At 67.8% G+C, this 26,111-nt stretch overlaps 1 protein-coding gene across 5 annotated transcripts; it reads left to right on the forward strand.

The window, feature by feature from the left end:
* Positions 1-487: 487 nt before the first annotated feature.
* Positions 488-25,098, forward strand: FGFR1 (fibroblast growth factor receptor 1). Of its 5 annotated transcripts, XM_068421566.1 has the most exons (20): positions 518-583; positions 3,848-4,017; positions 5,225-5,336; positions 6,763-6,971; positions 13,829-14,092; positions 14,753-14,836; positions 15,267-15,442; positions 16,602-16,725; positions 17,376-17,566; positions 19,311-19,455; positions 20,600-20,796; positions 21,290-21,435; positions 21,578-21,699; positions 21,794-21,904; positions 21,997-22,187; positions 22,332-22,454; positions 22,571-22,641; positions 22,881-23,018; positions 23,318-23,423; positions 23,536-25,098. In XM_068421566.1, exons 4-20 carry the CDS (start codon positions 6,881-6,883, stop codon positions 23,710-23,712), a joined length of 2,457 nt encoding a protein of 818 aa, XP_068277667.1. In that variant the 5' UTR covers positions 518-583; positions 3,848-4,017; positions 5,225-5,336; positions 6,763-6,880; the 3' UTR covers positions 23,713-25,098. The 5 variants fall into 5 exon arrangements, with proteins under 5 accessions (XP_068277665.1, XP_068277667.1, XP_068277663.1 ...); XM_068421564.1 differs by lacking the exons at positions 3,848-4,017; positions 5,225-5,336 and having other exon boundaries at positions 488-583; XM_068421562.1 differs by lacking the exons at positions 518-583; positions 3,848-4,017 and having other exon boundaries at positions 5,304-5,376.
* The last annotated feature ends 1,013 nt before the right edge of the window (positions 25,099-26,111 follow it).

Consider the following 26,111-nt stretch of genomic DNA (forward strand, 5'->3'; position numbering starts at 1 on the left):
TGCCCGCGCCTGCTGCCCCCGGGCTGGGGAACGGGGGTGCAGGGGCCCCCCACTGCGCCCCGGGCCCGAGGCTCCCCGGTGCCACCGAGAGCAGCAGGGCGGGGGCGCGGGGCCAGCCCCCCGCCGGGGCACGGCCAGCGCCGGCTGCGGGCACCGGGGGCTGCTCGGGGGGCGACAGCGGCCTGCGGAACCGGCGGGGACCCCCCGGCGGGGGGCTGCCGGCAGCGCGGCCCGGGGGCTGCGGCGGGGGTCGGCCCGGCCGCGACTACACGCCCCATCAGGCCGCTGAGGAGGAGGAGGAGGAGGAGGAGGGTGGGAGGCAGCGGGGGAGGAGCCGGGGGGAGGTGGCGGGGCGGCGCGGGAGCGGCTCAGTCCGGCGGCGGCGGGCGCGCGGCGGGGACGCGGGCTGCGGTAACGGCGGCCGCGACCTCCGGGACCCCCCTCCCGCCGGGACCCCCCTCCCGCCGCCACCTCGGGCCGGCCCCGCCATGGGGCGGCCGCTGTGAGCGCGGCGGCGGCGGGGCTGCGCCTCTCGCCCCGGCCGGGGCTCCCCTCCATTGTTCCCGGGAGCGGCGGGGCTCCGGTGAGTACGGCCGGGCTCCGGCCGGGGGGGACCGGCACCGGCACCGGGACCGCGGGGGGGAGCGGGGCGGCGCTTTGTGCTCCGCGCGACGGGCGGCGGGGGCCCGATCCGGGACCTGGGGCCGCCCCGTCCCTCGGGGCTCTGCCGCGGCCGGACCCCCCCCCCCCCATCCCCGGTGCGCCCATCGCCCGCGGCGGGGCGGCTCGACGGCAGCCCCGGCTCACGGCACCGGCGGGGCTCCGGTTTGCGGGCGCTGGGGGTTTGCGGGACACCGGAGCCGTCCGGTGTGTGTGTGTTGGGGCCCCGGTTTGCAGCCCCCGGGGGTGCCAGGCGGTGGGGCCCCGGTTTGCAGCCGCTCGGCGGGCAACCGTTTTGAATCGCGGCGGGTCGGAGCCCGTCCTTCGGGCCGAGCCGGAGCTGGAAACCTCCCCGCAGCCGCGGCCCCGGGGCGGGCAGGGGACCGAGACCCCTCCGGGCTGCGGGGGAGCCCGGCCGGGGACTGGGGGCTGTTTTCTGCCTTGCTGCCTGGCCCGTATTCCCGAAAAGTTGGAAAGCGGGAGCCTCGCGGCTTCCAGAAGGAGATGGAAGAGGCTCTGGGTTTGGTTTGGTTTAAGATCCCGGATCCTGGGGCGTCGCGGTGCTCCCCGAGGACGGAGGCGCTCGGAATAACGCGGCCCTGGAGTTTGTGTTTCCCTTTGTGTTTGGGAGCTGCCCGCGGGGCGGTGGGGGACCCCCAGAGCCTCCTTCAGCCCAACTCTGGGGGTCTCCGGGAATCGCCCCCGTTTGTGCATGGCGAGCGTGCGGGGAGTGCGGCACGGCGGCCGCGTACGCGTGCGATGCTCGGTTATCCGCTGGGCCGGTGTGCGCAGCCCTCGGCACCGCTGTGGGGTTCGGGCGGTGGTTTTGGTTGCGGCGTTGGCGATTTTGGCTGTTGGGGCCGCGAGCGGCGGTCGCAGCCAGCTGGCCTGGCGCGAGGAGGGAGCAGAGCTGGGAGCAGGGGCTGCGCGTCCATGTGTAACGTGTTGGGTTACACCGAGCGGCCGAAGCCGCCTCGCGATTCCCTGCTCTGCCCGGATTGTTGGGTTACTGCCCTGTGTCTTGAGTGTCACGGCTGGCTGCTGCAGCTTCCTTCCCGTCAATGTTTAAACCCGAGCAGTGCGGTTCGCCCGACTGCTTGTGTTAATAAAACAGACGGGCCCGGAGCTGCTGCGCTGCCAGGGTCTCAGCCAGAGTGAAACTGGGATTTGCGTTCAGGCGGAGGCGGCGATTTGCTCTGGCTGGAGGTCTCTGGGTGCTGACCAGCTGGACAGGAGCGTGCGTGCAGGGGGTGGGGGCGCGGGGGGCAGCCGCCCTGCCCAGCCCGGGGATGCTGCGGGAGCGCGGCCCCCGCAGACCGCTCTGGCCAGCAGCCATTTTCCCCACACAGGAGCACTTCCTCCCTTAATCTCTGGGGTGGCTGGCATGCACCGCTGCCTTTTCCTTGTGTTGCTCGGAGAGGATTAAAATAAATACTCCCTGCCCTGGTGAGGTGAAGGCCGGAGCAGCGCCGCTGGAAAAGCAGCCCACGGGCGCATCCGCTGGCTCCGGGCTTTGCTGCATGCGAGGTGCCTGCCGTGGGAGCGCCGCCGGCCCCAGCCGTGCTGGGAAGGAGCCCGGGGGTGCTTTCAGGTGTGAACTGGAGCTCCCTGGTTATTTACCTACCTAAAACCCTAAACTGAACGAGGAGCTGTGTTGCCTCCAGCCCCAGCTGGCTTCCCCCTGATGCTCCGGCCCCCCAAGCCCTGCCTGCTGGAAGGGACCGCTCGACTGGGGTTGGGTCTCAGATGCTCGTCCCATCCCAGCGATTCAGCTTTCTCCCCCTTTGGGGACCTTCTGCTTCTGGCCACGAAGGCAAACGCGAACTGGTGGGGATACGTGTGCTGGAGGAGTGTGTGCGCTTCCCCTCCCAGCAGCTTTCCTTGGGGAATGTAGCAAAAACCCCATCGAGCTCCTTCCCGGGCCGGATAACGGGCCTCTGCCTCGTCCAGGGGGTGGCAGGCCGTGGTTGTGTCCCAGTGTCCCTGGCCTGGACCAGTCCGCTGCCAGAGCGGGCAGTGGGACCAGCCCAGTGGAGATTTTCGGGTACCAGCCGATGCTCTGCAGGTCTGAACACCAAGCCCTCGGGTAGGGATCCCTGAATTTGAGGATGTTTCTTAAACTGAACTGGTTTTACAGAGGTCGGTGGGTGAGGCTGGGCCTTTCCCCATCCTCCCTGCCCCACACGCCAGGCTCCCCGGCCGCTGGGTGCCCGCAGTGAACTCGGTGCTGGAGATGTTACCTCAGTGACTGTGGGGCCTCACGGCCGGGAAGGGTTAACACCGTCTGTGTGCTGCACAGTTGGATATTTATTTTTCCAAGCATGCATCTGCTTTAAGCATTATAGTTTTTTCCTTATAGTTACATTTGCAGTTGTGTTTGCTTTTTATTTCAGCAAATACTCGGTGCCTGACCCGAGCCGCAGGCTGGGGCAAGGAGCGCTGGGTGAGGGGAAGGGTTTGCTCCGCGTTGCCTTTGGCGTGCCCTTCCTCCCCAAGGGCACCTGGAGGGCTGCTTGTGTTGAGTCTCAGAGAAAACTCCAGTCTCCTGTCTGTGTTTTGGAGCTGGGGTGGCTGCGTGAGCCGGTCCAGGGCGTCCCCAGCCCCGCCGAGCTGCCATCGGCACGAGCGCACAGAGCCGGCTTCGGGGGCCACGTCAGGGGCTCCCCAGCATCGTGGGAAGCCCCAGGCCCAGCCTGGCCTCCGACCCCGCAGCCGGGCACCCTGCTCCGGCACCGGCTCCTGCTTTTGGCACCTCGGATGCATTCCTGGGGATGAGCCGCGGGACGGGAAGGGGCTTCCCCGCTACACTCAGCTCAGAAGCGTCCGGCACAGGCTGCTGCCCGGGCACGGAAGGTCCCGTCCTGTGCCGCGGCCCTGGGACAGCTCAGCCCCGTGACTCACGGGCGTGGGAGAGGCGAGAGCGCGGCCCTCGGGGTCCCCGAGGACAGCGGGCGAGACAGGTTGTGCGGGCGTGCAAAGGCGGCACGAGAGCATCTTCCCCGAGAGCATCTTCCCCGACGCGCGGGGAGCGCGTGCCCCGGGAGGGTGCGCGGGTGGGCGCAGGGGCGGCCCGTTGCTGCCCTGGAATAGCTCCGTGGGTGTAATGGCTGGTTGTAATTGCAGCCTTGGAGGCAGGTCTCCGAGGGGCACTTAGCCCTGGCTCCTCTCTCCCTGCTTCCATTTTTAGTTGTCGGAGGCCGCCCCCGAGCAGTAAATTGCGGTGTGCGGGGCCGGGGGAGCAGGGCCGGTGCCCGGCAGGAGCCGGAGGCCCACCCTGCCCGCGCTGCCGTCCCCCCCGGCACACGGCTTCCGTTGGGGTTTACAACGCGGAGGAGAGCCATGCCGCTGTGTGCCCAGGTAGGAGCACCCTCCCTGCTTCCTCGCCTCCGTGGGGCTCGGGGCTCCCTTTTCCCGTGGGCGGGAGGGGAGGGTCTGCGCTGCCCCTTCCCCTCGGCATCCGCTCTGCTCTGAACGCCAGGATTCCCCGGTGTGCTGCTGAGCCTGGTGACCCCCGTGTGCAGGATGCGTCCCCGTCCTGTACCCGTGTGCCCTCGAGCAAAGCCGTGGCTGCTTCCACCTCCCTGTGCCCCGGGGAGCCGAGCATCGGTCGTGCCCTCCCTTTTGGCACGCGTCCCTCCCTGCCTCTCCCTCCCGGTGACTCTCCCAGGCGCGGGGCAGCTCTTCGCTGCCGAGCGATCCCTACGCCATGGAAATATGCTGCTGTCGAGCCCCTGAATCAGCTGGAAGGCGCCTGCTCCGAGGTGTATCTGGAGAAGGGCTCTGCTGTGAGCGAGCCAGCACTGACTCATGGGTCAGGAACTGCCGCTTCTGGAGGCACTGCGCTCCCCTCCCTCCTCCATCCCTCCCTCCTCCTCCATCCCTCCCTCCTCCTCCATCCCTCCCTCCTTCATCCCTCCATCCCTCCCTCCTCCATCCCTCCTCCTTCATCCCTCCCTCCATCCCTCCCCTCACTCGGGAGGCCCACGCAGACGCTCCGCATTAGGGCATGTTCCGGGGACCATGTGCTGTCAATAAACAAAACCACTTAGAGACAGAAAATAATTTCCAGAAATACCAAAGGCTTTTTTTTTTTTTTTTTTCCCCCACGAAGAATTCCACCTCCCCCTTCCAAACCCTGATAAATTGTTAACATTCAATAACCAGTTTCCAGCGCGCTGCCTGGCGCCCGGGAGCGCCGGCGCTGGGAGATAACGCCGGTGTTTGCTGGGTGCCGCTTGTCCCTGCCCCGCTGCTCGTGTCAATATTTTGGGTCCCAAATGCTCCTGCGCCGGCCAGAGCCAGGGCAGTCGGGGCAGGGAGGAGGCAGCAGAGCCCCCAGACCTGCACCCCGGCTGTGCTTCCTCGGGCTGCAGAGGCTGTTCGGGGGGTCGGGGCTCCCCGGGTTAAACCGGAGCCCTTTGGGGCTGGCGGCGGCTGAGCCCGTCCCAGGGGATGGACAGGGGAGCAGGGACCGGGGTGCCCGGAGCTCCGTCGGACCGAGTGCGTGGGGAGGATGAGTAGCGGCTTATTACTCACTACGATTATTACTCACTGTTTCTCACAGCACATACTTTAGAGAGACGTCTTACGGCAAAGGGAAGCGCCGGCTCACGCGGCAGGTTGGGAACGGCTCGGCACGGGGCTGCGGGGAGCGCGAGCCACGGGAGAGGAGCGGGGTGAGCTCGGGATGCTCGGCGAGGGCTGCGGGGCACGGAGGTACGGCTGCGCCCCGGGAGGTGCTCTGGGCTCGGGCTGCCGGAGCCCGGAGGAGGGTTTCAGGGATGGTATCGTCCTGTCCGCGCCCTTCTCCTGGAGCATCCGCCACCCGGGCCAGCAGCGCCTTGGCCGGACCAGCACGGCCCTGCTCGCGTTGTGCAATTCGCCGGGCAGGGATCTCGCCGGCGGGATCTCCGGCACGGCCCGGTGGGACCATTAGTGATGGCCGGTGTCAGGACCTCGAGCCCGGGCTGCTGCGGAGCCGCAGATGTGTCGCGGGGGCGGAGCGTGGAGTTCGCTCGCGTCCGCGCTGCTGGGAGCCGCTGGCCGGGGCGGCTGGGCTGGGGCTCCGGCTCCGGCGTCCCCCTCGGACGGGCTTTGGCAGAGCTCCACGCTCCCAGCACGGCGGGACGGTGGGATGGGGGCCGGGGAGGGCACGTCCCTGGGGCACCCTGAGCCAGGATGGGCTCAGCTGGGTCTCCCTGTGCCGGAGCCTGGCTCTGACGCCTCCCCTGGCACGGGAAGGGGACGGGGACCCAAGGGGACAGGCAGCTGGAGAGCCCGGCGTGAGAGCTGGCAGGGAGGAGAGCGAATTGCTGTGTTGGCCGTGGAAGCTGGGGGATTTCTCCCCGAACGGCCACTCTGAAAACAGCTGTTGGTGGAAGGAGGTGTGTGGGAGCGGGGCCGAGGCGCCGGCTAACCCCTTCGGCCCCGGGGAGGCCTTCCCATAGGGCTGGCTGCGTGCGTGCCCTATAGATGCTATAGGGGATGGAGGGGGCTGGGGGTCTGCTTCGCTGGGGCTGCGCGGGGACATGGACAGTGTCAGGGTTTGGTCTGGATACTTCGGGTTTGCTGCAGCTGAGTCTGGGGTCAGCGGAGCGAGGTGCTGGGGGTCCTGGGGGTCCTGGGGTGGGCTGGGGAGAAACGGCCTGTTGGAGCCCGACAGAAACGTCCCTCCTGACCCCAGAACTGGTCGGGATTGTGAGATTTTTTTTTCCATTTTTCATCTGAGCAAAGTTAAAGACGACTGAGAGATTTCTGGGAGCTGCCACACCGTGGTGACCCAGCTTGGGTCAAGGCGGGGTTTGTTTCAAAACTTTTGCGGCGTTTTGCTCTGTGTGGGGGTTCCTCTTCGCAGCCCAAATGAGGCACAGGGAGGGGAAGGCAGGAGAGCAGGAATCTCCCCTGCTTTAACCAGCATTTGAAAGTTTCTCCCACCGTTCTGGGACGTTTTGCTGTGCTCGATTCTGCTTCGCCAGCAGTTTTACTCTTGACACATCAGCTCTTTTATGCAGGAAAACCTGACCCTGCCTGTCAGGGTGGGCTGGGTGGGGGGACACGGGGCTGCATCTCACCCTGCCCTGACTCTCCTCTCCTCCTTCACAGCTCGGAGGGTCTGACAGCCCGGCGGAGACCCCCCCCGCGCCCGCCCGCGGCCAGCCCGGGGTCCCCATGGAGTGGGAGTTGCGGAGCCCAGTCGCCGAGCAGTAGCCGCAGCAGTGGGATGTTTGCCTGGCGGTGCCTCATCCTTTGGGCTGTGCTGGTCACAGCCGCGCTCTCGGCGGCCCGGCCGGCCCCCACCCTGCCCGACCAAGGTAAGACACCGCGGGAGCGCCCGGGCCCTCGTCCTCAGCGTGTCTCCTCTGGCGATGCGGTCATCTCCGTGCAGGAGAGGCAGAGGCTGGTGCGGGTCCAGCTGCGGGGGCACGGGCACATCCAGCTGCCAGCTGGTGCCAGTGGGGATGTGGCGGGTCTTGTCTGCGAAGAGCAATTTGTGTGGGCACGGAAAGCGCGCGCATGGTGCCAGCATCACCTGTGGGCTTTTTAAACCTGGAGGGGAATCGTGGCAAAACCCGGCGTTGTTGGTTTGGAGAAGGATGCAGAGCCCCGGGGGCTGCGTCCCCGGCGGGGGTCCTCGGTGTCACGGCACTTGGATCCCTGTGACGACCCCAGACGTGTGTGAATGCTTCGTCCGCCCCTGCTGGGGTGATCCTGGGCTCGGCAGGAGGGGAGGAGGATTTGGGTGCGGGGTCCCGGTGCGGGCTTGGCCAGCTGCCGGCACTTGGGATGAATGCACCCCGTGGGGGCCCCCGGGGTGCTCTGGCCTTGCTTCCAGCTTGGCCGTGCCCACGGGGCCGGGTTTGCCATCTTGCGTGGGGGGTCCCTGCTTGTCGCAGCTCCCCGTGCAGCCCCGCACACCCACTGCCCCCCATGATGCCCCCCGTGAAGCCGGGTGGGCACCTGCGGCCCTGCTCTCCGCGCCGCCGCGGGGCATCGCTGGGGACAGCCTGGGCGAGGGCATCCCGCTCGCTTCTCATCCCTCTTTCCCCTAAAGCCTCGCGACGGGCAGGCTGGGGGCTTGCTCCTGCCGCAGCCCTGCACGAGTCACCTGGCCCTGGGGACAGCCGGCCCCGACAGAAAGCGCCGCTGGAGCCTTTCAAAGCCTTGGCCTTCCCCTCGGTGAGGCGGAGAATAAACAGACCAGGCGCTGCCGCGCAGGGCTGCTGACTTACTGCCTTTTGGTTTTAATTACCCAAGAATGTCTGGTCTGTGGGGTACTGCTTTGCTGTTTAAGGCTCACTCCCCCGTCCCTCTTCCTCCCACCAAAACCCCAAGAGGCTGGTGCTGGTGCTGCTGGCGCAGGCACGGTGCGGTGCTCCCCGTGCCCGCGGTCCCCTCACGGCTCAGGGCTTGGGATGGGGCGGGGGGTCCCCGCGCCGGCCGTGGGGGGGGACGGCCAGGAGATCCCGTCGTGCTGCTGGGGTCGGTGCCCCCGGTGCGAGCAGCAGGTACCCCGGGCGCGGGTACATCCCACGAGGTGGCTGGAGCTGCGCCGGTCCCCAGGGAGCTGTGGGCTCGGGGAGGAGCCGGGCAGAGCGTCGCTCGCGGGGACCGTCTCCGAGGTTTTTCCGTTGGCACGCTCGCTCCCCGCGTTGGTAAATAACGCAGCTGGCAGCGGTAAACATGTTTTTCTCGGGAGATTGCTCTTCCTGGAAGAGGTTTCCTGGTGGCTGTTGGGTTAAGGATGGCTCCCGTGCCACGCTGCGGCCCCGGCTGTCGCGGTGGGGGTTCAGGCTCAGGGCTCGTGTGAGCAAAGGTGGGTTTGGGGTGCGTAAGGAGCCCTGGAGGGTTTGGGGTGCGTAAGGAGCCCTGGAGGGTTTGGGGTGCGTAAGGAGCCCTGGAGGGTTTGGGGTGCATAAGGAGCCCTGGAGGGTTTGGGGAGCGTCAGGCAGCGGCGGCGGAGGAGGAGAGGTTGGAGAGGAGGGAGCTGGTCCCTCGCCAGCCTCATGCCAGGGCTAACAATAACCTCTGGAAACGTTTCCCGACACGGTTCTCACCAGGGCGGCCCAATTAGTGCCGCAGCAGGAGCCCGGCTGGGGCAGAGTCCGTCCCTTGGCTCCGGGGCCGGCTGGTGGGAACAAAATGTTCCCGGCAGGACACGCGGGACGGGAAGAGCCGGTGCCGGGCCAGCACCCGCGGCCAGGGCCGTGCCACCGGCACCTCGCGGCTCACCTGCTCCGGATCCGGGATTCGGGGTGCTGTGGGGTGTTCACAGGCACAGCTCCTGTGCCAGGGGGCACCGTGTCCCCGGGGCCGGGCTCGCTGCCCTTCCCCTCGCATCACCCCAGCCCACGAGCATCGCCCGCGCCGGGAGGGACAGCGGCCGCGCTCGCGTCCCCTCCGCAGCCGAGGCAGCGGCTTTCCTGGACTTTGTTCTGGACGTTTATGGGGTTTCAGTTTACTCCCGGTTCTGAGGCAGCTGAGCTCCCTTCTCGGGGAGCGGGTAATCCCCCGCGGCCCCGGCCTCGCCGCGCAGGGGGATTTGCAGCGGCCGGCGCTCCTCGTGGCGTGGGGAGGGGGCTCGGGGGCTCTGCCCGCGGCGGGGGCTCGCTCCTGTTGCTGAAAAATCCACAGCAAATAAAACATTAATGGGCACTCGCTGCATTTTATAGTTACCTAAATTTGGAGGTGGTAAAAACCCCCTAGTTCGGGGGAAAAGCCAAGAAATTTCCACGAGCAGCCTCTCGCCTTCCCTCACAAAGCCGGTCTTTGTCTTCGGGTTAAATAGAAACCTGCAGAAAATCGCCGAGGGGATTTTTTTTTCCCTCTCCCCTTGTCTGCTATTGTCCTCGCCGCTGTTCTGGCATTCCCAGCGCTGGGGTCTGCCCCGGCCCTGCCTGGGGGTGCAGAGCAGCCGTGGGGAGCAGGGGGGGTCCTGCCTTGGGCAGCACGTTTCGGGGTGCGGTGAGCCCCAGCAGCTGCCCTGGTGCAGCGGGGACTTTCTGAGGGGGGGGGAAGGTATCGATGCCCCCTCGGGAGCAGGGGGTGGCAGAGGAGCTGGGGGCTGCAGCCCCCACCAGCCCCCGTTGGGGCGGGGGGCTGCGGGTTGCCCCATTTCCCAGGGCCGCCCAGCTGGCCGCAGGCTTAACCCCCCCCGGCCCCATCTGCGGGGCCAGCGGGGGCTGCTGGCGAGGGGGCTTTGTTGTGGGCAGCTCGTCCGGGGGGTCTTGCTCCAGAGCCCAGCGTCCGGGGCTGGGGGAGTGCAGGGCTGGGGGGCGCGGGGAGCGCGGGGGGCTGTGCCGCCGCCTCCTCCTCTCCCCAAACTCGCTCAGGGCATCCCTCGTCCCCGCTGCCCCCCGGCTGCTCCGCTGGCCCTCGGCTCTGTCCCCCCTCCCCATCACCCCGCTGTCCCCCCCCTTGTTTCTGCAGCTCTCGGTGTCTCCCCACCCCTCGCCCCAGGGACCCCCAGGGGGTTGGTTTGGGGGAGCTGGCTCCTTGCTGGAGCACTTGGAGACCCCTGCCCAGCCGTGGAGCCTCCTGCACTGATGGCAGCAGCCCAGGATTGTTACTGGGGCTTGGGGGGGCCCAGGAGCCCCCCCCCCCACCCCTCCGAGCCCCTCTCTCCCCATACCCCAATTGCTGCAGCCGCTCTGTGCCGGGGCATCGCCGTGTCCTCGGGGGCACCGCGCTGCTGCCTCCCCCCCAGCCCAGGAGCCGGCATTGTTCCCTCCCTCCCGCCTTCCCGCTCGGATGCCGTCACTCCGGCCCTTAATTGAGGAGGAAAAAAAGAAATATGAGTGTTTGGGAAAAGCAGGAGCCTGGGCCGCCGAGGGGGTGTCCCTGTAGGGGGGGTGCCTGGCTGCCACCCCCCACTGCAACAGCCCAGGGGTGCGCAGGGGCACGTGGGGTGAGGAACACAAAGGGGATGTGCGCCTGTGCCCCCCGGGGTGGGCAGGACCCCCCGGCTGTGCCACGCCGTGTCTGTACCCCGAGCTGCTGCCCCGGGGGCTGCGCTCCGCTGCGGAGCTTGAGCGGGGCCGGGGGCGTCCCGGGGGGAAAGGGGTGGGTTTGTTCTGACAGCTTGTGAGCTACCAACACGCCTGGTAATTAAATGCTGCTTCATTTGACGGGCAGGCTCGGGAGAGCGGGGTGCCCGGGGCAGGACATAAATCCCCCTCTCCCTGACGGAGGAGGCGTCCGGGGACCCCAGCGTGGGGAGAAGCCCGCTGCCTCCCGGGCTGGCTGGGTCAGGGGGAGCCGTGGGTGCCTTGAGCCCCCCAGGAAGAGCCGTGGGTGCCCTGAGCCCCTGACACTCGCCCGCTGGCATCTCCCTGCCACAGCCTGTCCCTGGGGAAGGGGCGCCGGGGCCGTGTGTCCCCCCGGGAGCAGCCGGGGTGCAGGGATGCTGCTGGGGGCACAGCCCGGGCTGGGGGGCACGGCAGGGAGAGGAGGTTTTTAAATAAGAAAGCGGCCGATCCCCAGGTCCCGGTAAGCGCTTCCTGTTGGGATTAGCGGGGTTGCCCGGCATGTGTGTGCTTTTTCTTCAGGAAATACCTTCGGAAAACCCCGCTGGGGTCTCCAGGGCAACCGGCGGCCGCGGCCCCCCGCACCCCCCGCCCGCATTGTCCCCGCGCCGCTTTGTTGGCCGCTTTATTGCCATCGCCATGGCCGGCACAGCCCGTGGCTCTGGGGGGCTGCGGGCCGGGCGAGGGGCTGCGTGCCCTGGGTGCACCCCCAGCCCCGGGGGCTGCGCGGAGAATGGGGGGGTGAGGGTCGATCCGTGCCACTGCTGCCCCGTGTCCCTGTCCCCTGCCATCCCCGGCGGGGGCCAGCCCCGGGGCAGCCGGTGACAGTTATATGCCCTCGGTGACACTCTCCATCTGGCCGGCGCTCGGCTCCGCTCTCGGTTCCATTTCAAAGCTGGAATAAAGCGATCAAACCCCGTTGGGCTGCTCCGGCCCTTGGGGTGTGTGTCTACTTTGGGGGCTCGTTTGGAAGCGGAGGCGCCATCCCCCGGGGCTGGAGCTGCCCCTCGCCTTGCCCGGCACCCCGGGGCTCCCCGGGGCTGAGTGCTCCATCGGGAACGGGGCTGCTTTGTTTGCCCCCTCCCCGTTCCCTGTTTGGTGGCTGTGGCACCGTCTGCCTGCCAGGGCCGCCCCGCAGCAGCATCACGTCCGAGCTGGCCGGCCCCGAGGGTGCTCGGACCTGGACACGCTCGTTAGCCTGTGAATTCGCTCTCGGGCCGTTCCCACCGTGCCGCGTGTTCCACCTCGTCCCCGAGCGCCAGAGCTGTGCGTTGGGTTACCGCGGGGCAGGGTCCTGCCTTGCCCCCTGCCTCCCCTCTCCTGTCCATCCCCTGGTCATGCTGTTAGCACAGAGCAGCCTCTGCCTCGGAGGGGCTGGGGGGGACCTGCTGCCTTTGACAAGCCCCCCGGCCCCCGCCTGCCCCCCGGGCTCCTTGGCTCGGTGGCCTGGAGGGGTGGTGGCACTGCCACGGTGTGCCCGGCGACCCGCGCGATGCTGTGCCCGTGGGAAGGGACCCCCCGAGCCTGGGGCGCTGCCTCCCCAAGCCCCAGCGTCGGACTGGGGTGGCTCGGAGGTTTCCCTCCCTCCAAAGACCCTTTGTGCCCCCAGGCCACCTCCTCCCCGGCCTGCAGGTCCCGCGCGGGGTGGCGGAGGGAGCGAGATAAGGGCAGATACGGCCGTGGCTCCACGGCTCGTGTTGGTTTGGGTTTCCATGGCTGGTTATCGCTCGCTGACCTTGCTCTGCGTGAGAAGGGAGTCGGGACGGGGAGGAGGACGTCGTGGTGCCGAGTCCCGTGGTGCTCATGCAGAGGGTGACGGGACGTCGCTGCTGCGCTGTGTGTGTTGGAAGATGCCTGTGACTAATCACTTGAAACACAAATCAGAGCTGCGAGAAGTGCCCGTCCTGCGAGGCTGCGAGAGAAAACCGGGGGGGAAACAGGACTGGAAAAGCCAGACCCTTCGCCCACCGCCTAAGGGGCTCCCACCAGTCTTCACCTTCCACATTGAAATGCTTTGTAACCTCCGCCTGCTGCATCCACCGCCCTGGCCTGCTGCATCCACCGCCCTGGCTTTGGGGCTTCCAGCAGCTGAGCAGAGTGAATCCTTCCCCCGCACGCTGGTGTCCTTCAAGTGCTCAGCGAAAGGACAAGGAGAAACTCTCGAGCTGCTCGTAGGTGTTCTCCCCGTGAAGCTTCTCATCAGTATGAGGAGAAGAAAAGCAGCCAGAAGGTGAAGTGCAGATCACCACGAGAGCTTCTGGAGAGCTGAGCGCTCCTTGTTGGCGGAGATGGTTTGAAACCTCCGCTCGAAGCCCAGGACCGGGAGAGCCGCGAGGGCGGAGGGCAGCGCCTGGGGACGGAGCCGTGTCTGCACCACCGGGGCCATGAGAGACCAGACCACGCAGCGGCGGGACGGACAGAAAGGACCTTTGTGCTGCTGCCACAAGTGTCGCCCCGGGAGCAGCTGCAGCCTGCCCTGCCCGGGGTCGCTGCGAAGGGGGTCGCCGCGGCCGGCACCTGTCTCGCCGGAGCTCCCCTGGGCTGACCTCTCCCCTCCGCGCCGCTCTCGCATCCCCTCGCTCCCCGCCTGCTCTCCTGCCGCAGCTCCCCGGCCCCCCCGGCCTTCCTGCCCCTGCCCCGACACGCGCTAACCGGGGCGAGGGTCCTGGTGGCATTGGGACCCTGCCCTGCTTTGTCGGCTGCCCGCTGGTGGTGGGGGGGGTGCCGGGAGCCCTGCGCAGCCAGGCAGGGATTTGGGATGCTCCTGGGAGATGCTGGGTCCTGCCCGAGCAGCTGGTGCTGCCTTGAGATACCTCAAGTTGCCCATTTCTCCCCCGTTTCAAAGCCCCTCTGGGCCGAGGCCGAGGCGGGCGAGCGAGCGCTTCGGAGCTCCCCCGCCAGCGAGCGGGTCCTGCCGCAGGGGCAAAGCGCTTGGTGCTGCTTGGGGTGCTGCAGCCTCTCCCCCGCCTGCCCCCCACCCCGCAGCCGCCGGCTCCTGCCCCGGCTGCCGGCGCGGGAGCGTCCCAGCAGCGCATGTTGCCTCATTAACACGGCGCAGCAGCAGCAGCAGCTTGGTTTCCTTTGGTCTCTATTTCTTTTCTCCTTTTTTTTTCTTTTCTCCTTCTTCTCTCTCCTAACTCCTCCAGTTCTGCCCAAAGCAAAAATCGAAGTGGAGTCCTACTCGGCCCACCCCGGCGACCTCCTCCAGCTGCGGTGCCGGCTGAGGGATGACGTCCAGAGCATCAACTGGGTGCGCGACGGCGTCCAGCTGAGCGAGAACAACCGGACGCGCATCACCGGGGAGGAGGTAGAGGTCAGGGACGCGGTGCCCGAGGACTCGGGGCTCTATGCCTGCATGACCAACAGCCCCTCGGGGAGCGAGACCACCTACTTCTCCGTGAACGTCTCAGGTTCGTAGCGGCCCCAGGCGCGCAGGGAAGGGGCAGCCCCGGGGCCGGGCTGCGAGCGAGGAGCCGGCTGCCTCCGCACGCCTTTGCATGCTCTGCGCCGGCCGGGCGGTGAGTTCGGGTGCGCCCGCGGTTCGGGGGTGCCCGGAGGAGGCACCGACGCGGCGCGGGGGCTTCCAGCCCGCTGCGGAGCGGGGAGGAGCGGACGGAGGTTGTCGCCTGTTTGTCTGCACGGGGCCACGGGGCTGAGCCAAGGTCCGCGCTGGCGTTGGTGGAGCGAGGCTGGAGCGGGTCGGGAGGTGTCTGCCGGGGCGTGGGGGCAGTTCTGTGCCCGCCACGGTCTTGGCTGCTGCCCCGGAGGGGTTGGTGGCACCAGGCGCGGGGCGAGGAGCCGTGCTCAGACGCGTGGCGTGGAGCTCCGCAGTCACCTCGGGGGGCAAATCGCTCCCTGATCCCCGCGGGCTGCGAGCACCGGGACGGCCCGTGGTGTCGGCCCTGGCTGTGCCGGGGGGCTCGCACCGCACTCACCCACCCGGGACCCCCGCACCTCCCCGCCGTGCACCCGGCCGCCCCGCTGGGCACAGTCCCACGCCGCCAGCCCACGGTCCCTCTTGGGAAGGGGCCACGCGTGGACGTTGAGCCGGGCCATCCCTTCTCTTGCAGACGCGCTCCCCTCCGCCGAGGATGACGACGACGAAGATGATTCCTCCTCGGAGGAGAAGGAGGCCGATAACACCAAGCCGAACCGTACGTGCGAGATGGGTTTGCCCCTGGCGCTGCGCTGGCCGTGGCGGGGCGCGAGGGGAGGCTGCGCCCGCGTGCGGGCATCGCCCAGGGACTGAGAAAGGCAACGAGGATGGGCAGGGGCTGCTGCTCAGCCCAGGGCACCCGGCCGTGGCGAGGGCTCGGGGCAGGGGGCGAGTCTGGGTGCTGGTCAGAGCCAGGGGGGTGCCCGCAGGGGGTGGCTGCTGCTGCACCCACGTGTGCTGAGCGGGGCATTTCCCCTCTCGCCCTGCCCGATGGCACCCCGAGCCCGGGGGCTCCCATCCCTGCCAGCGCCAGTCTTGGCCACCCACGCCCCTCCGGCTCCCCTGGGCATCCTTGGGGTTAAACGCGAGGCGAGTGCCAGGGCTCCCGGTGGGTCTGGGGGTGCTGAGCCCCCCGCTCTGCTCCGCAGAGGCCATCGCGCCGTACTGGACCTACCCCGAGAAGATGGAGAAGAAGCTCCACGCCGTCCCCGCCGCCAAAACGGTGAAATTCAAGTGCCCGTCGAGCGGGACACCCAACCCCACGCTGCGCTGGCTGAAGAACGGCAAGGAGTTCAAACCCGACCACCGCATCGGCGGGTACAAGGTACGGGGCGGGGGGCCGGGGCGGCGCGGGGGGGCTGCAGGAGCAGAGCCCCCGCGTGCCAGGACCCCCGAGCTTCGTCCCTCCCCAAGGAGAGGGCAGGTCCTGCTTCTCCAGCGTCCAGGGCCACTGTCACACAGCTCCAGCCCAGGGACCCCCGGGTGACCCTACAAGGGTGCACCGTCCCCTTGCCTTCAGCTCTCTTAGTTTTCCGGAGCGGGGCTGCAGCCTGCCCAGGGCTCGTGCCCCTCGGTGGGTGTCGGGACCCCTGAGCCGGCTTGGCGGGAGCTGCAGGGCCATGGCTCAGGCACTCGCTCGCCCCTTCGTCATGCAAACGGGCCCCAGCCGTGGCCCTGCGTGCCGCGGGCTCCAGGCAGGTGCCAGGGACGTGCAGCAGGAATGCGGCCACGTCACGGCTCTTGGCTCCGGGCGGCACATCCCAGGGAGGGACGTGGGCTCACGGGGAGGAGAGGGGCTGCTGGCAGCACTGTGGCTCCCAGACGGGGACAGCGCGGTGCCCTGGGGAGCTCACGGGGCTGAAATGCAGGACTGGGGCCACAACCAGCTCCCAGCTGGGAGGGAGGAATGCGGCCGCCCCGGCGGGGAACCGGGCTCGGGGAGGTCTGGCCAGGAGCAGCCTCAGCCGGAGCCGGCGGCAGGGGCTGGTGTAGAAAAGCCATCCCCTGTGCTCCGTGGCTGGGGGGGTCTTGGGGGGCTCTCACAGCCCCTCTGAGCCGCCGGGGGAACGCGCCTGGTCAGCAGCACCCATGAATGCGTCCCGGGTGCACGGTGTGACCCGCTGAGGCTGTGCCCTGGCACCAGCGGGGCTGGCTGCGAGGAGCAGCGCGGGTCCGAGCCCCGGGGCTCATCCCAGGCGGCGGTGGGGATACAACGCGGGTCTGTCCCCTCTCGGGTGTCCCCGCGAGCCCGTCACACTCAGCTCCCACCATCTGCTTCTCGGCACAGTTGGCTCCGCGGCGAGGCTGTCCCGGGACAGCTGGGAGCGATTACGGCCCCTCTGTGGGGAAGGGGAAAGGTGACCTCAAAGGGAGAGCTGTGCCCTGCCCGTGCGGCGGGCCCGGGGGGCTGAGCCCGCTCTGGGGAGTGAGGGCTCGTGTGCTCCAGCCCGTAACCGGCTCCGCCGCCGTCCCCACACCCCCAGGTCCGCTACGCAACCTGGAGCATCATCATGGACTCGGTGGTGCCGTCCGACAAGGGCAACTACACGTGCGTCGTGGAGAACAAGTACGGGAGCATCAACCACACCTACCAGCTGGATGTCGTGGGTGAGGAGCGCGGGGCTGGGGGGTCACCCGGGGCCCCTTCCCCGGGGTGGGGAGTGCTCACAGCGGGTCCGCGGGCCAGCGAGGCACAAGGTTCCCCTCAGCCCATTCTGGGGATTTTTAATTGTGGTGGAAATAATTTCATAGACCAGACAGAAACTTTTTCTAATCGCCTTATTAGCCATAATTCCCAGCTGGGAAGGCTGGTCTGAGCAGTTCCACATGTGGAGCTGCTCTAAATGCCAGTAAATGAACCATTAAAAATGTGATTTAATTTGATTACACTGAGCAAACTGAAGGGAACGGTCAGCGGGGTGAACAAAGGGGTTTGTTAATGCTGACTCACGGCGGTGGCAGCCGCTTTGTTACCGGCCGGGGCCCTCGGTAGGTTTGTTTGGCCTCTGACCCCCCCAATAGGTGCTGGTGTCCCCGTCCCCACACTGGGATTTCACCTGTCTCCATCCCCAGCCTCTCCTGTCTGCCCTCGCCCCGCTGCGGGGGGTGCCCCTGGGGAAGGGGATGCTGCAGTTCTGCGTCGGTGCCCACCCCAGCCGGGGTCCCCGGGCGCGGGGCGGGCTGCAGCGAGCACCCGTGGGCGGGCGACCGAGCGCCCCGAGCCCGTGGTAAGGTGCCCCGTGCCCCTGGTCCCGCAGAGCGGTCCCCGCACCGGCCCATCCTGCAGGCAGGGCTGCCGGCCAACAAGACGGTGGCCCTGGGCAGCAACGTGGAGTTCGTCTGCAAGGTCTACAGCGACCCCCAGCCCCACATCCAGTGGCTGAAGCACATCGAGGTGAACGGCAGCAAGATCGGCCCCGACAACCTGCCCTACGTGCAGATCCTGAAGGTAACCATACGCCGGGCTGCCCCAGCCCGTGTCCCTGCCAGCTCGCCCGTCCCGTGGGGCAGGGGCAGCTGAGGGGGATGGCAGCCATGTGGGGTGACAGCCACCACCAGCCATCAGCTGAGTGGCCTCGAGGCAGCTGGAGCCCCAGAGCCACCCCCAGCCTGCCCGGCTCTGCACCAGGGTGACGTAGGGGAGCACGGGGTGAGAGGTGGGCAGGGAGCGCTGCCCGGCTCCTCGGCCACGCACGGGCAGCGCGGTCCCTCTGCAGCCCTGAAGGCACACGCCGTGGGGCCGGGTGGGCCAGCCCGGGGGGCGAGCATGGCGCTGGGAGCGGCGAGCTGAGCCCTTGGTGTGTCCCGGCGAGAGCAGCTCGCCCTGTGCACCAGCGGTGCTGCTCACAGCGGGCAGATGGGCTGCGGGGCAGACCCTGGGGTGCGCAGCATTCCCAGCCGTGCCTCTTGTCCCTGGGGGTGCACAGCCATCCCCATCCGTCCCCCTGGTCCCTGGGGGTTCACAGCCATCCCCAGCTGTGCCCCTGGTCCCTGGGGGTGCACAGCCATCCCCAGCTGTGCCCCTGGTCCCTGGGGGTGCACAGCCATCCCCAGCTGTGCCCCTGGTCCCTGGGGGTTCACAGCCATCCCCAGCTGTGCCCCTGGTCCCCGGGGTGCAGCATCCCCAGCCGTGCCCCTGGTCCCCGGGGGTTCACAGCCATGCCCAGCCGTGCCCCTTGTCCCTAGGGCACACAGCCATCCCCAGCCGTGCCCCTGGTCCCCGGGGGTTCACAGCCATGCCCAGCCGTGCCCCTGGCCGTGTCGCAGGGGGAGCAGGATCGCAGCCCCGTGCCCGTCTGCCCCTGCCTCCCGGGACCCCCCCATGCGCAGCCCCGTCCCTCCAGCCCGGCAGCGGGTGCCGGGGGGAGCAGCCCCTGCCGTGCCGATGCTCCGGGCGCCGCCGTTGCTGACCGCGCCGAGGTGACTCCATGTTGTTGGTCTGTTCCAGCACTCGGGGATTAATAGCTCTGACGCGGAGGTGCTGACCCTGTATAATGTGACAGAGGCGGAGAGCGGGGAGTATGTTTGTAAGGTTTCCAATTATATTGGCGAGGCCAACCAGTCTGCGTGGCTCACTGTCACCAGACCCCTGGCACAAGGTAACCGGCAGAGCGCCCGGCGGGGCGTTTCCGTGGGCCGTCAGTCCCCGGCGGGGCAAAACAAAGCTCTGGGCTCTCTGGTTCTGCTGTTTCTGGTGCGACAAGCCATGGAAAAATGCCCGGCGGGGCCGGCTGGGTGTTGTGCTCCGTGTCTGTGTGTGTCCCCATGTTTCTCCCCTGTGCGTCCCACCCGGGTGCCCGGTGGGTCCCCGCAGGCGCTGCCCTGGGGCCAGCCCGTCCTCACGTGGCTGGGGACACTCGGTGCTGCACCCCCTGTGCCCGCTGCCCTCCTGTCTCCGTCCTCGTCCCTCCCTGTGTCGCCCACGTCCCCGGCCGGCTCCGCCTGCGGTTCATTTTTCCATGGGGCCCATCGCCAGCATGCTCAGATGGGCAGGACACAGTCTGGTGAAGGGTTTTAACCGGCGTCTCCGTAGGTGGCCCGGATGAGTGGTCATCCCGAGGGTCTCTAGCAGGTCTGCGGTGGTCTCTGTCTGCTCCCCGAATGAGCCTGGGCTCTCCCTCCTCTCTGGCCTCCTTCCCACCAGATCTCATGCCGTTTGCTTCTCCCTTTTTTGCTTCCGTCTCTCCTCGCAGACGGCTGGCGTTAACACCACAGACAAGGAGATGGAAGTCCTTCACTTAAGGAATGTCTCTTTTGAGGATGCTGGGGAGTATACGTGTTTGGCGGGTAATTCTATTGGGATCTCCCATCACTCTGCATGGTTGACAGTTCTCGAAGGTATATACTCCTCTTCCTCTCCCTCCTCCCTCCTTTCCAGCGTATGCATCGCGGTCCGGGAGAGAGCCCTGCCCGCCCTGCGGCCGCAGCGGGGTGGGGTACCCGTCCCGTGCCCCCCGTCCAGCCCCCTTGGGCTCTGGCCCCGCTCTCTCCCTGGCCCGGGCGATGCATACCCAGGGGGCCTCACCCGGGGTGCTCCGCCGGAGCGGACGGTCCCGCGCCCCAGGGCAAGGCTGGCAGTGCCCACGTGGGGGGCAGCGGGGTCTGGGGGTGCGGGGCGCTGGCCTTGCCCTGCGGCGCGGGGGCCGTGCCGGGGCCGTGTGTCGCTTCTGCCTCCCCATCCCCATTGATGCTGCTCCTCGGGCATCAATGCTGCACGGGCCAACTGATAACAGCAGCCCGGAAAGTTTTTGGGGCCAAAAACTTTCCCCGTTATCAGCCGCTGCTGTCAGCCGGGTGCGCTCGGAGGTGGGGCAGAGATCTTGGGCTCCCTCTCGCTGCTCTCTCTGAGGCTCTGTTCTCTGGGGGGCAGGTTGGGGGTGCTGCGGGGGGGCAACGGCAGCTCCCACCCTGCCAGAGTCACCGCGGTTTGCAGACACACCAGACCGTGCCACGCGGTTGCGGCTGCTCTGAGCTGCCCCCGGCACTGGCACCTCCTCTGCCACCGGCCGCCACCAAAGCGGGGTCTGCCCCATGCGCAGCGGGGACGAGACCCCCTCCCCGCCAGTCCGCGGTGGGTGGCTGCCACCGGAGGGGCTTCTGGCTGCTCTGCCCCGAGCCCTCCCCAGCCCTTAGCGGTGACGCCTGGACTCCCGCAGCCCAGGCACTGCCGGGTGGACCCTCTGTCCCCCTGCGCTCAGAGCAGCCCCCAGACCCCGAGGGACTCGCAGCTCCGCGTGGGCAGGGGACCCTTCCCCGGGGTGATGCAGGAGAGCATCCCTGGCGCAGCGCCCCGGGAGAGCCCCGGCCGAGGGGGCTCGGGCACTGTCCCCCCGCTTCACGCCTTGCTCAGCTGACCCCAGCCCAGGGCCCCGTCCCACCCCAGGCACGTGCCTGCGGACGCTGCAGAGGCTGTGCCCCCCGGGGAGGAGCCGGGGGCTCCCCCAGCCCCGCTGGTGCTAACGCCCTGCTCGCACCGACCCAGCCATTGAAGACACCCCGGCCATGATGACGTCCCCCCTCTACCTGGAGATCATCATTTACTGCTCCGGGGCCTTCCTCATCTCCTGCATGGTGGTGACCGTCATCATCTACAAGATGAAGAGCACCACCAAGAAGACGGACTTCAACAGCCAGCTGGCCGTGCACAAGCTGGCCAAGAGCATCCCCCTGCGCAGACAGGTAACAGAAAGTAGAGAGGGGGTTTGTTTGCACCTACTGACCCCCCCGAGAGACCTGCCCTGCCCGGGGGGGGGTCTGGAGGGGGGCGGATGGGGGGACACCCGGGACCACCTCGCCCCGTGGCACGTGCCACCCTCTCCAGCCTTGTGCCCATCCCTGGGCTGCGCCCTGGCCCCGCAGCACGGTGAGCAGGGGGGTGCGCGGCCCCCCCTCGGCAGAGCTCAGCAAGGGTGAGGAGGGGGAGCACAGCGATTTAATGCTGGAGCAGGAGAGCGTGTGTGACACGCCGAGGACCCCCCGGCTGCGTGTTTCGTGGTATCAGCTTGCCAGAAATTAATTTAAAATTATTTAGTCCAGGTCCAAGGTAGAAGCGGCGCTGGCGGGGCCCCGCGCCGGCGGGCAGGGGGCTGCGGGCAGGGGGCTGCGGCAGGGCCGGGGTGCAGAGGCTCCCGGTCAGCGTCTCCGTCCCGGTAACCCACGGTCCCCGCTGCAGGTGTCGGCCGACTCCAGCTCCTCCATGAACTCGGGCGTGATGCTGGTGCGGCCCTCGCGGCTCTCCTCCAGCGGCACCCCCATGCTGGCCGGCGTCTCCGAGTACGAGCTCCCCGAGGACCCGCGCTGGGAGCTGCCCCGCGACAGGTGAGGTCCCGTCCCCGCTGGGGACAGCTCTGCCCCGGGGACGAGCTCCTGGGGGGGAGCTGGGCGGTGGTGGTGGCACCGCCGATGCCGTTTGCCAGCGCCGGCTGCTGCGGCCCCCACGTCAGGGTCTGTCCCCCCCCAGGCTGATCCTGGGCAAGCCCCTGGGCGAAGGGTGCTTCGGGCAGGTGGTGCTGGCAGAAGCCATCGGCCTCGACAAGGACAAGCCAAACCGTGTGACCAAGGTGGCCGTGAAGATGCTCAAGTGTAAGTGGCGGTGAGAAGGGGGGGTCCCAGCACGGTGCGAGGTGGGGGGATCCAGCCTGGCCCCCCCCCGACCGCCCCCTCCCCTCTGCTTTAGCCGACGCCACGGAGAAGGACTTGTCCGACCTCATCTCCGAGATGGAGATGATGAAGATGATCGGCAAGCACAAGAACATCATCAACCTGCTGGGAGCCTGCACGCAGGACGGTGAGTGTGCGGGGAGGGGGTGTCCCCTCTGCCGACCCCGGGGACGGGACCCCCCGCTCCGTGGTCTGGCCGCTCACCCCACCGTCCCGCAGGACCCCTCTACGTGATCGTGGAGTACGCGAGCAAGGGCAACCTGCGGGAGTACCTGCAAGCCCGGCGGCCCCCGGGCATGGAGTACTGCTACAACCCCGCGCGCGTGCCCGAGGAGCAGCTCTCCTTCAAGGACCTCGTCTCCTGCGCCTACCAGGTGGCCCGGGGCATGGAGTACCTGGCCTCCAAGAAGGTGAGGGGCTCCTGGGGGCCGGGGTGGGGTGGGCAGCCTGGCAGCTGGGCGCGGGGGGATGCGCCCTTCCCTCCCAGCCCGCGTCACCGCGGGGAACCCTCCGGGGGGCTTCGGGGACCCGCTGACGGCCCCGCGCCCCGTCAGTGCATCCACAGGGACCTGGCAGCCAGGAACGTCCTGGTGACCGAGGACAACGTGATGAAGATCGCTGACTTCGGGCTGGCCCGCGACATCCACCACATCGATTACTACAAGAAGACGACGAACGTGAGTGGCGGGCGAGGGGCTTCGCCGGGGCGGGCGAGGGCAGCAGTGCTCACTGTGCCGGGGGTGCCCCAGCCCACGGGGGCACGGAGCCGACGTGGGGCTCTCTCGTGCCGCAGGGCCGCCTGCCGGTGAAGTGGATGGCCCCTGAGGCGCTGTTCGACCGCATATACACGCACCAGAGCGACGTGTGAGTAGCGCCCGCGGGACGGGGAGCCCAAACTGCCACCACGGGGGACCCCCATCCTCTGCGGGGCACTTGCCGTGAGCTGGGGGACATGGCCCGGCCCAGCCCCCCATCTAGCAGCGCTCTCCCTGCCCACGTCCCTGCCCATCCCTGCCCATGTCCCTGCCCGCGCCCCAGAGCCGTGATGGGGGGTCAGCTCTGCGGAGCCGGGTCCCCAGCGCCCACCCTGTGCCCCCCCCCAGGTGGTCCTTCGGCGTGCTGCTCTGGGAGATCTTCACGCTGGGCGGCTCGCCCTACCCCGGCGTGCCCGTCGAGGAGCTCTTCAAGCTGCTGAAGGAAGGTCACAGAATGGACAAGCCCAGCAACTGCACCAACGAGCTGTGAGTACGGCGCTGGGCTGGGGCACGAGGGGGATGCTGGCACCCCAAAGCCCCCCGCCCGGCCGGGGACCCCTCCCCGCACCCCAGAGCCGGGGCTGCAGCGGCACAGGCAGGCACGGGGGGGTGGGCAGGGAGTTCCCTCCCTTTCCCGCAGGCATCACCCTCCATCCCTGGCTTTTCTGGCCACAGGTCCCAGCTCCAGTGCTGGTGGCCGTCCCCAGGCGCTGCCCCCCTCCCGTGGGTGGGGGTCCCCAGGCACTCGCTCAGGCTCAGCACCCACCTCCCCTCTGCCCGCCCAGGTACATGATGATGCGGGACTGCTGGCACGCTGTCCCCTCCCAGAGACCCACCTTCAAGCAGCTGGTGGAAGACCTGGACAGGATCGTGGCCATGACCTCCAACCAGGTAGGAGAGGGGCACCCACGAGCCCCCACCTGCGCCCACCCTGCCTGGGGCGGGCGCTCCCGGGGATGCCCGGTCCCCGCCTGAGCCCGTCCCCGGGGTCCGTCCCCCCCAGGAGTACCTGGACCTCTCCGTGCCGCTGGACCAGTATTCCCCCGGCTTCCCGGACACCCGCAGCTCCACCTGCTCCTCGGGGGAGGACTCTGTTTTCTCGCACGACCCCCTCCCAGACGAGCCGTGCCTTCCCAGGCTCCCCCCGCAGCACACCAACGGCGGGCTGAGGCGACACTGAGGGTGGCACTGCCGGCAGGGACTGCTGAGCCGTGCCGAGCTGTGCCGTGCCGAGACATGCCGAGCCCGGGGGCTGCCGGCGGACGCTGCCTGCGCAGCCCGGTCGTGCTGAGCTGTTGCAGAAGGGGTTCAGAGACAACCGCAGCATCTCGCGTAACCAAACCCACCCACCTCTCGTGCCAGCTTCTCCTGCCGCCTCACTTGTGAGCTCTCTGTGGCCCAAAGGTTTTTATTCTGGCGTTTTTTTTATGGTGTTTCCTTTTTTTTAAAAAAAAAACCTCTTTTCCATGAATTCTGTGCTTGAACATTTCCACTTGGTTCAGCCGAAACCCTCTCCCCTGGGCAGAGGTACCGGGGAGCGGGAGGCACCGCGCACGCATCGCCCAGCGCCGATCCCGGGGGCAGCCCAACACACCCGTGCTGGAGCCGGAGCCCTGTGTACATAGCTAAGAATATGTATAAATATGAATATATATTTACATGTCTTTTTAAAAGGGTTGTTACCAGAGATATACCAGTTTGGTAGTAAGGTACTAGTGGCTGGTAGATATCAGTTGCTATAAAAAAAAAAAAAATTCATATATTTTGCTACTTTTGCTGTTTTTATTTTTTTAAATTATGTTCTAAACCTACTTCAGTTTAGGTCCCTCGATAAGAATTGCTGCTGCTGCTTCAGTTTTATATGGGGTTGTATTAAACAATAATAATAATAACGCGTCGATGCCTTTCGGGAACACGTTGTCACTACGTGCCTGGCCCCCGCACCCCCCGCGCCCCCCGGGGCTGGGGCCGGGCAGCGCCTGCCCCGCGCCCGCGGCACCATATTGGTGCGGGGGGGCCGGGGCGCGGGCGTGCCCTGCGTTTTAGGCAGTGCCGGCGAGGGGTCGTGCCCTGGGGAGGGGGCTGCAGGGGGGGCCTGGGGTCACACCGGAGCGGTGCCGCGTGGCACCAGCCCCTCCAGCCCCCCCGGTGCCCGGTGCCAGCCCCGGCTGGGGGCCGTGCGCCCTGCACAGCCCCTGCTCCCCCAGCGGTGCCCGCCTGTGCCTTACCCGGGGCAGTGCCCTCGGCCGGGGCCCCGCACCCCCGGCTCTGCCCCTCTGTGCCAGTCTCCATCCCAGGGGTGGCCGCGGTGCCCGGCTGCTCCGCAGAGCTGGCACCGCTTTGCTGTGCCGGGGGGGACGGGGCATTTCCCTGGCTGGGGCAGCCCCTGGCCGGGGAAGGGGCCGCGCGTGCCCCCCGCCCTCCCCGTCGCTGGCGTTGAGACCCCAGAGCCAGGATGCTATTACTTGAAAAGTTTATTTTGCCTTTGTATGGAGAAATATTATTTGTTGTAAACTCTTCTGTAATGAATCTGGAATTCTTGTAATTATTAAAGACTTTAACCGAGGCTTTGCCAGCCGTGACCCCGTCCCTGGGGGGGTGGGGGGGGATGCTCGGGGCTGGCAGGCGGTGGGGAAGGGGCTGGAAGGGGTCCGGGTGCTGCAGCCATCCAAGGGACTGGTTTGGGAAGGTGACACTCGGGGAGGAGCGATGCTCGGCATGGTGGGAGCTCTGTGCCTCGTGTCTTCAGCATTCCCCGTAGAAATATCCTCCCACTGAGCATCAACCACTCCCGAGCAGCGCGGAGGGGTCAAAGATGCTGCCGAGGCCCCTCAGTTGGGGCATCAGGGGGGCATCCTGTGCCCCACGGCCCCCCGAGATGCTCGGGCATGTGGGGAGCGGGGGGCTGAGGCCGCCAGCCCCTTCGCCGAGCACCAAGGAGGTTCAAATGAACCGTCCGCAGCATCCCCGGCCTCGCTGGCCCCTTAAAAGCATCTGCTTGTTGCTGTTTCCCTGTGTAAATTAAATCGATCAGCTGTGCTCTGCGCACACCACCCCCCCCCAAATTAAGTAGAGCTTTTAATCAAGTGATTTATGTTGAATTCGCAGCCCGAGATTAAACTCGCAGCGCAGGCGGGGGGAGCGGGGCTGGGGTCTCCATAAATCACCGCTCTCCCCGGGACGGACTTGGCGAGGCGGCGGGGAGCGCTAGAGCTCGTGTTTACATCACCAGAGCCGGCTGCCATCACCAGCTCCTGCTCATTTCCTGGGGTTACCGGGAGGGCAATTAAATATGATAATAAGCAGAGCGACTCCAGCAGCACCGCTAACACACGCTGCGGGGCTGGGTGCCCCCGCTGCAGCCTGGGGGCTCGCAGGGTCCCTCCCGCAGACCCCCAAGGATGCCTTCGTCGAGCCGAGCCCCTGGGGGTCCGCAGGGCTGGTGCTGCCCGGAGCAGGGAGCTCTGGCCCCGCTCTGCCCTTCCCGGTCCGGCATCCCCTGGGTGTAGGCAGCTCCAGGGCATGGGGATACCCCAGCGCCGGTGCCCGCACCCCTCGCTCGCAGAGCCAGCACACGGG

The sequence above is a fragment of the Nyctibius grandis genome, chromosome 33 (assembly GCF_013368605.1).
Source record: "Nyctibius grandis isolate bNycGra1 chromosome 33, bNycGra1.pri, whole genome shotgun sequence".
NCBI classification, from domain to species: Eukaryota; Metazoa; Chordata; class Aves; order Nyctibiiformes; family Nyctibiidae; genus Nyctibius; species Nyctibius grandis.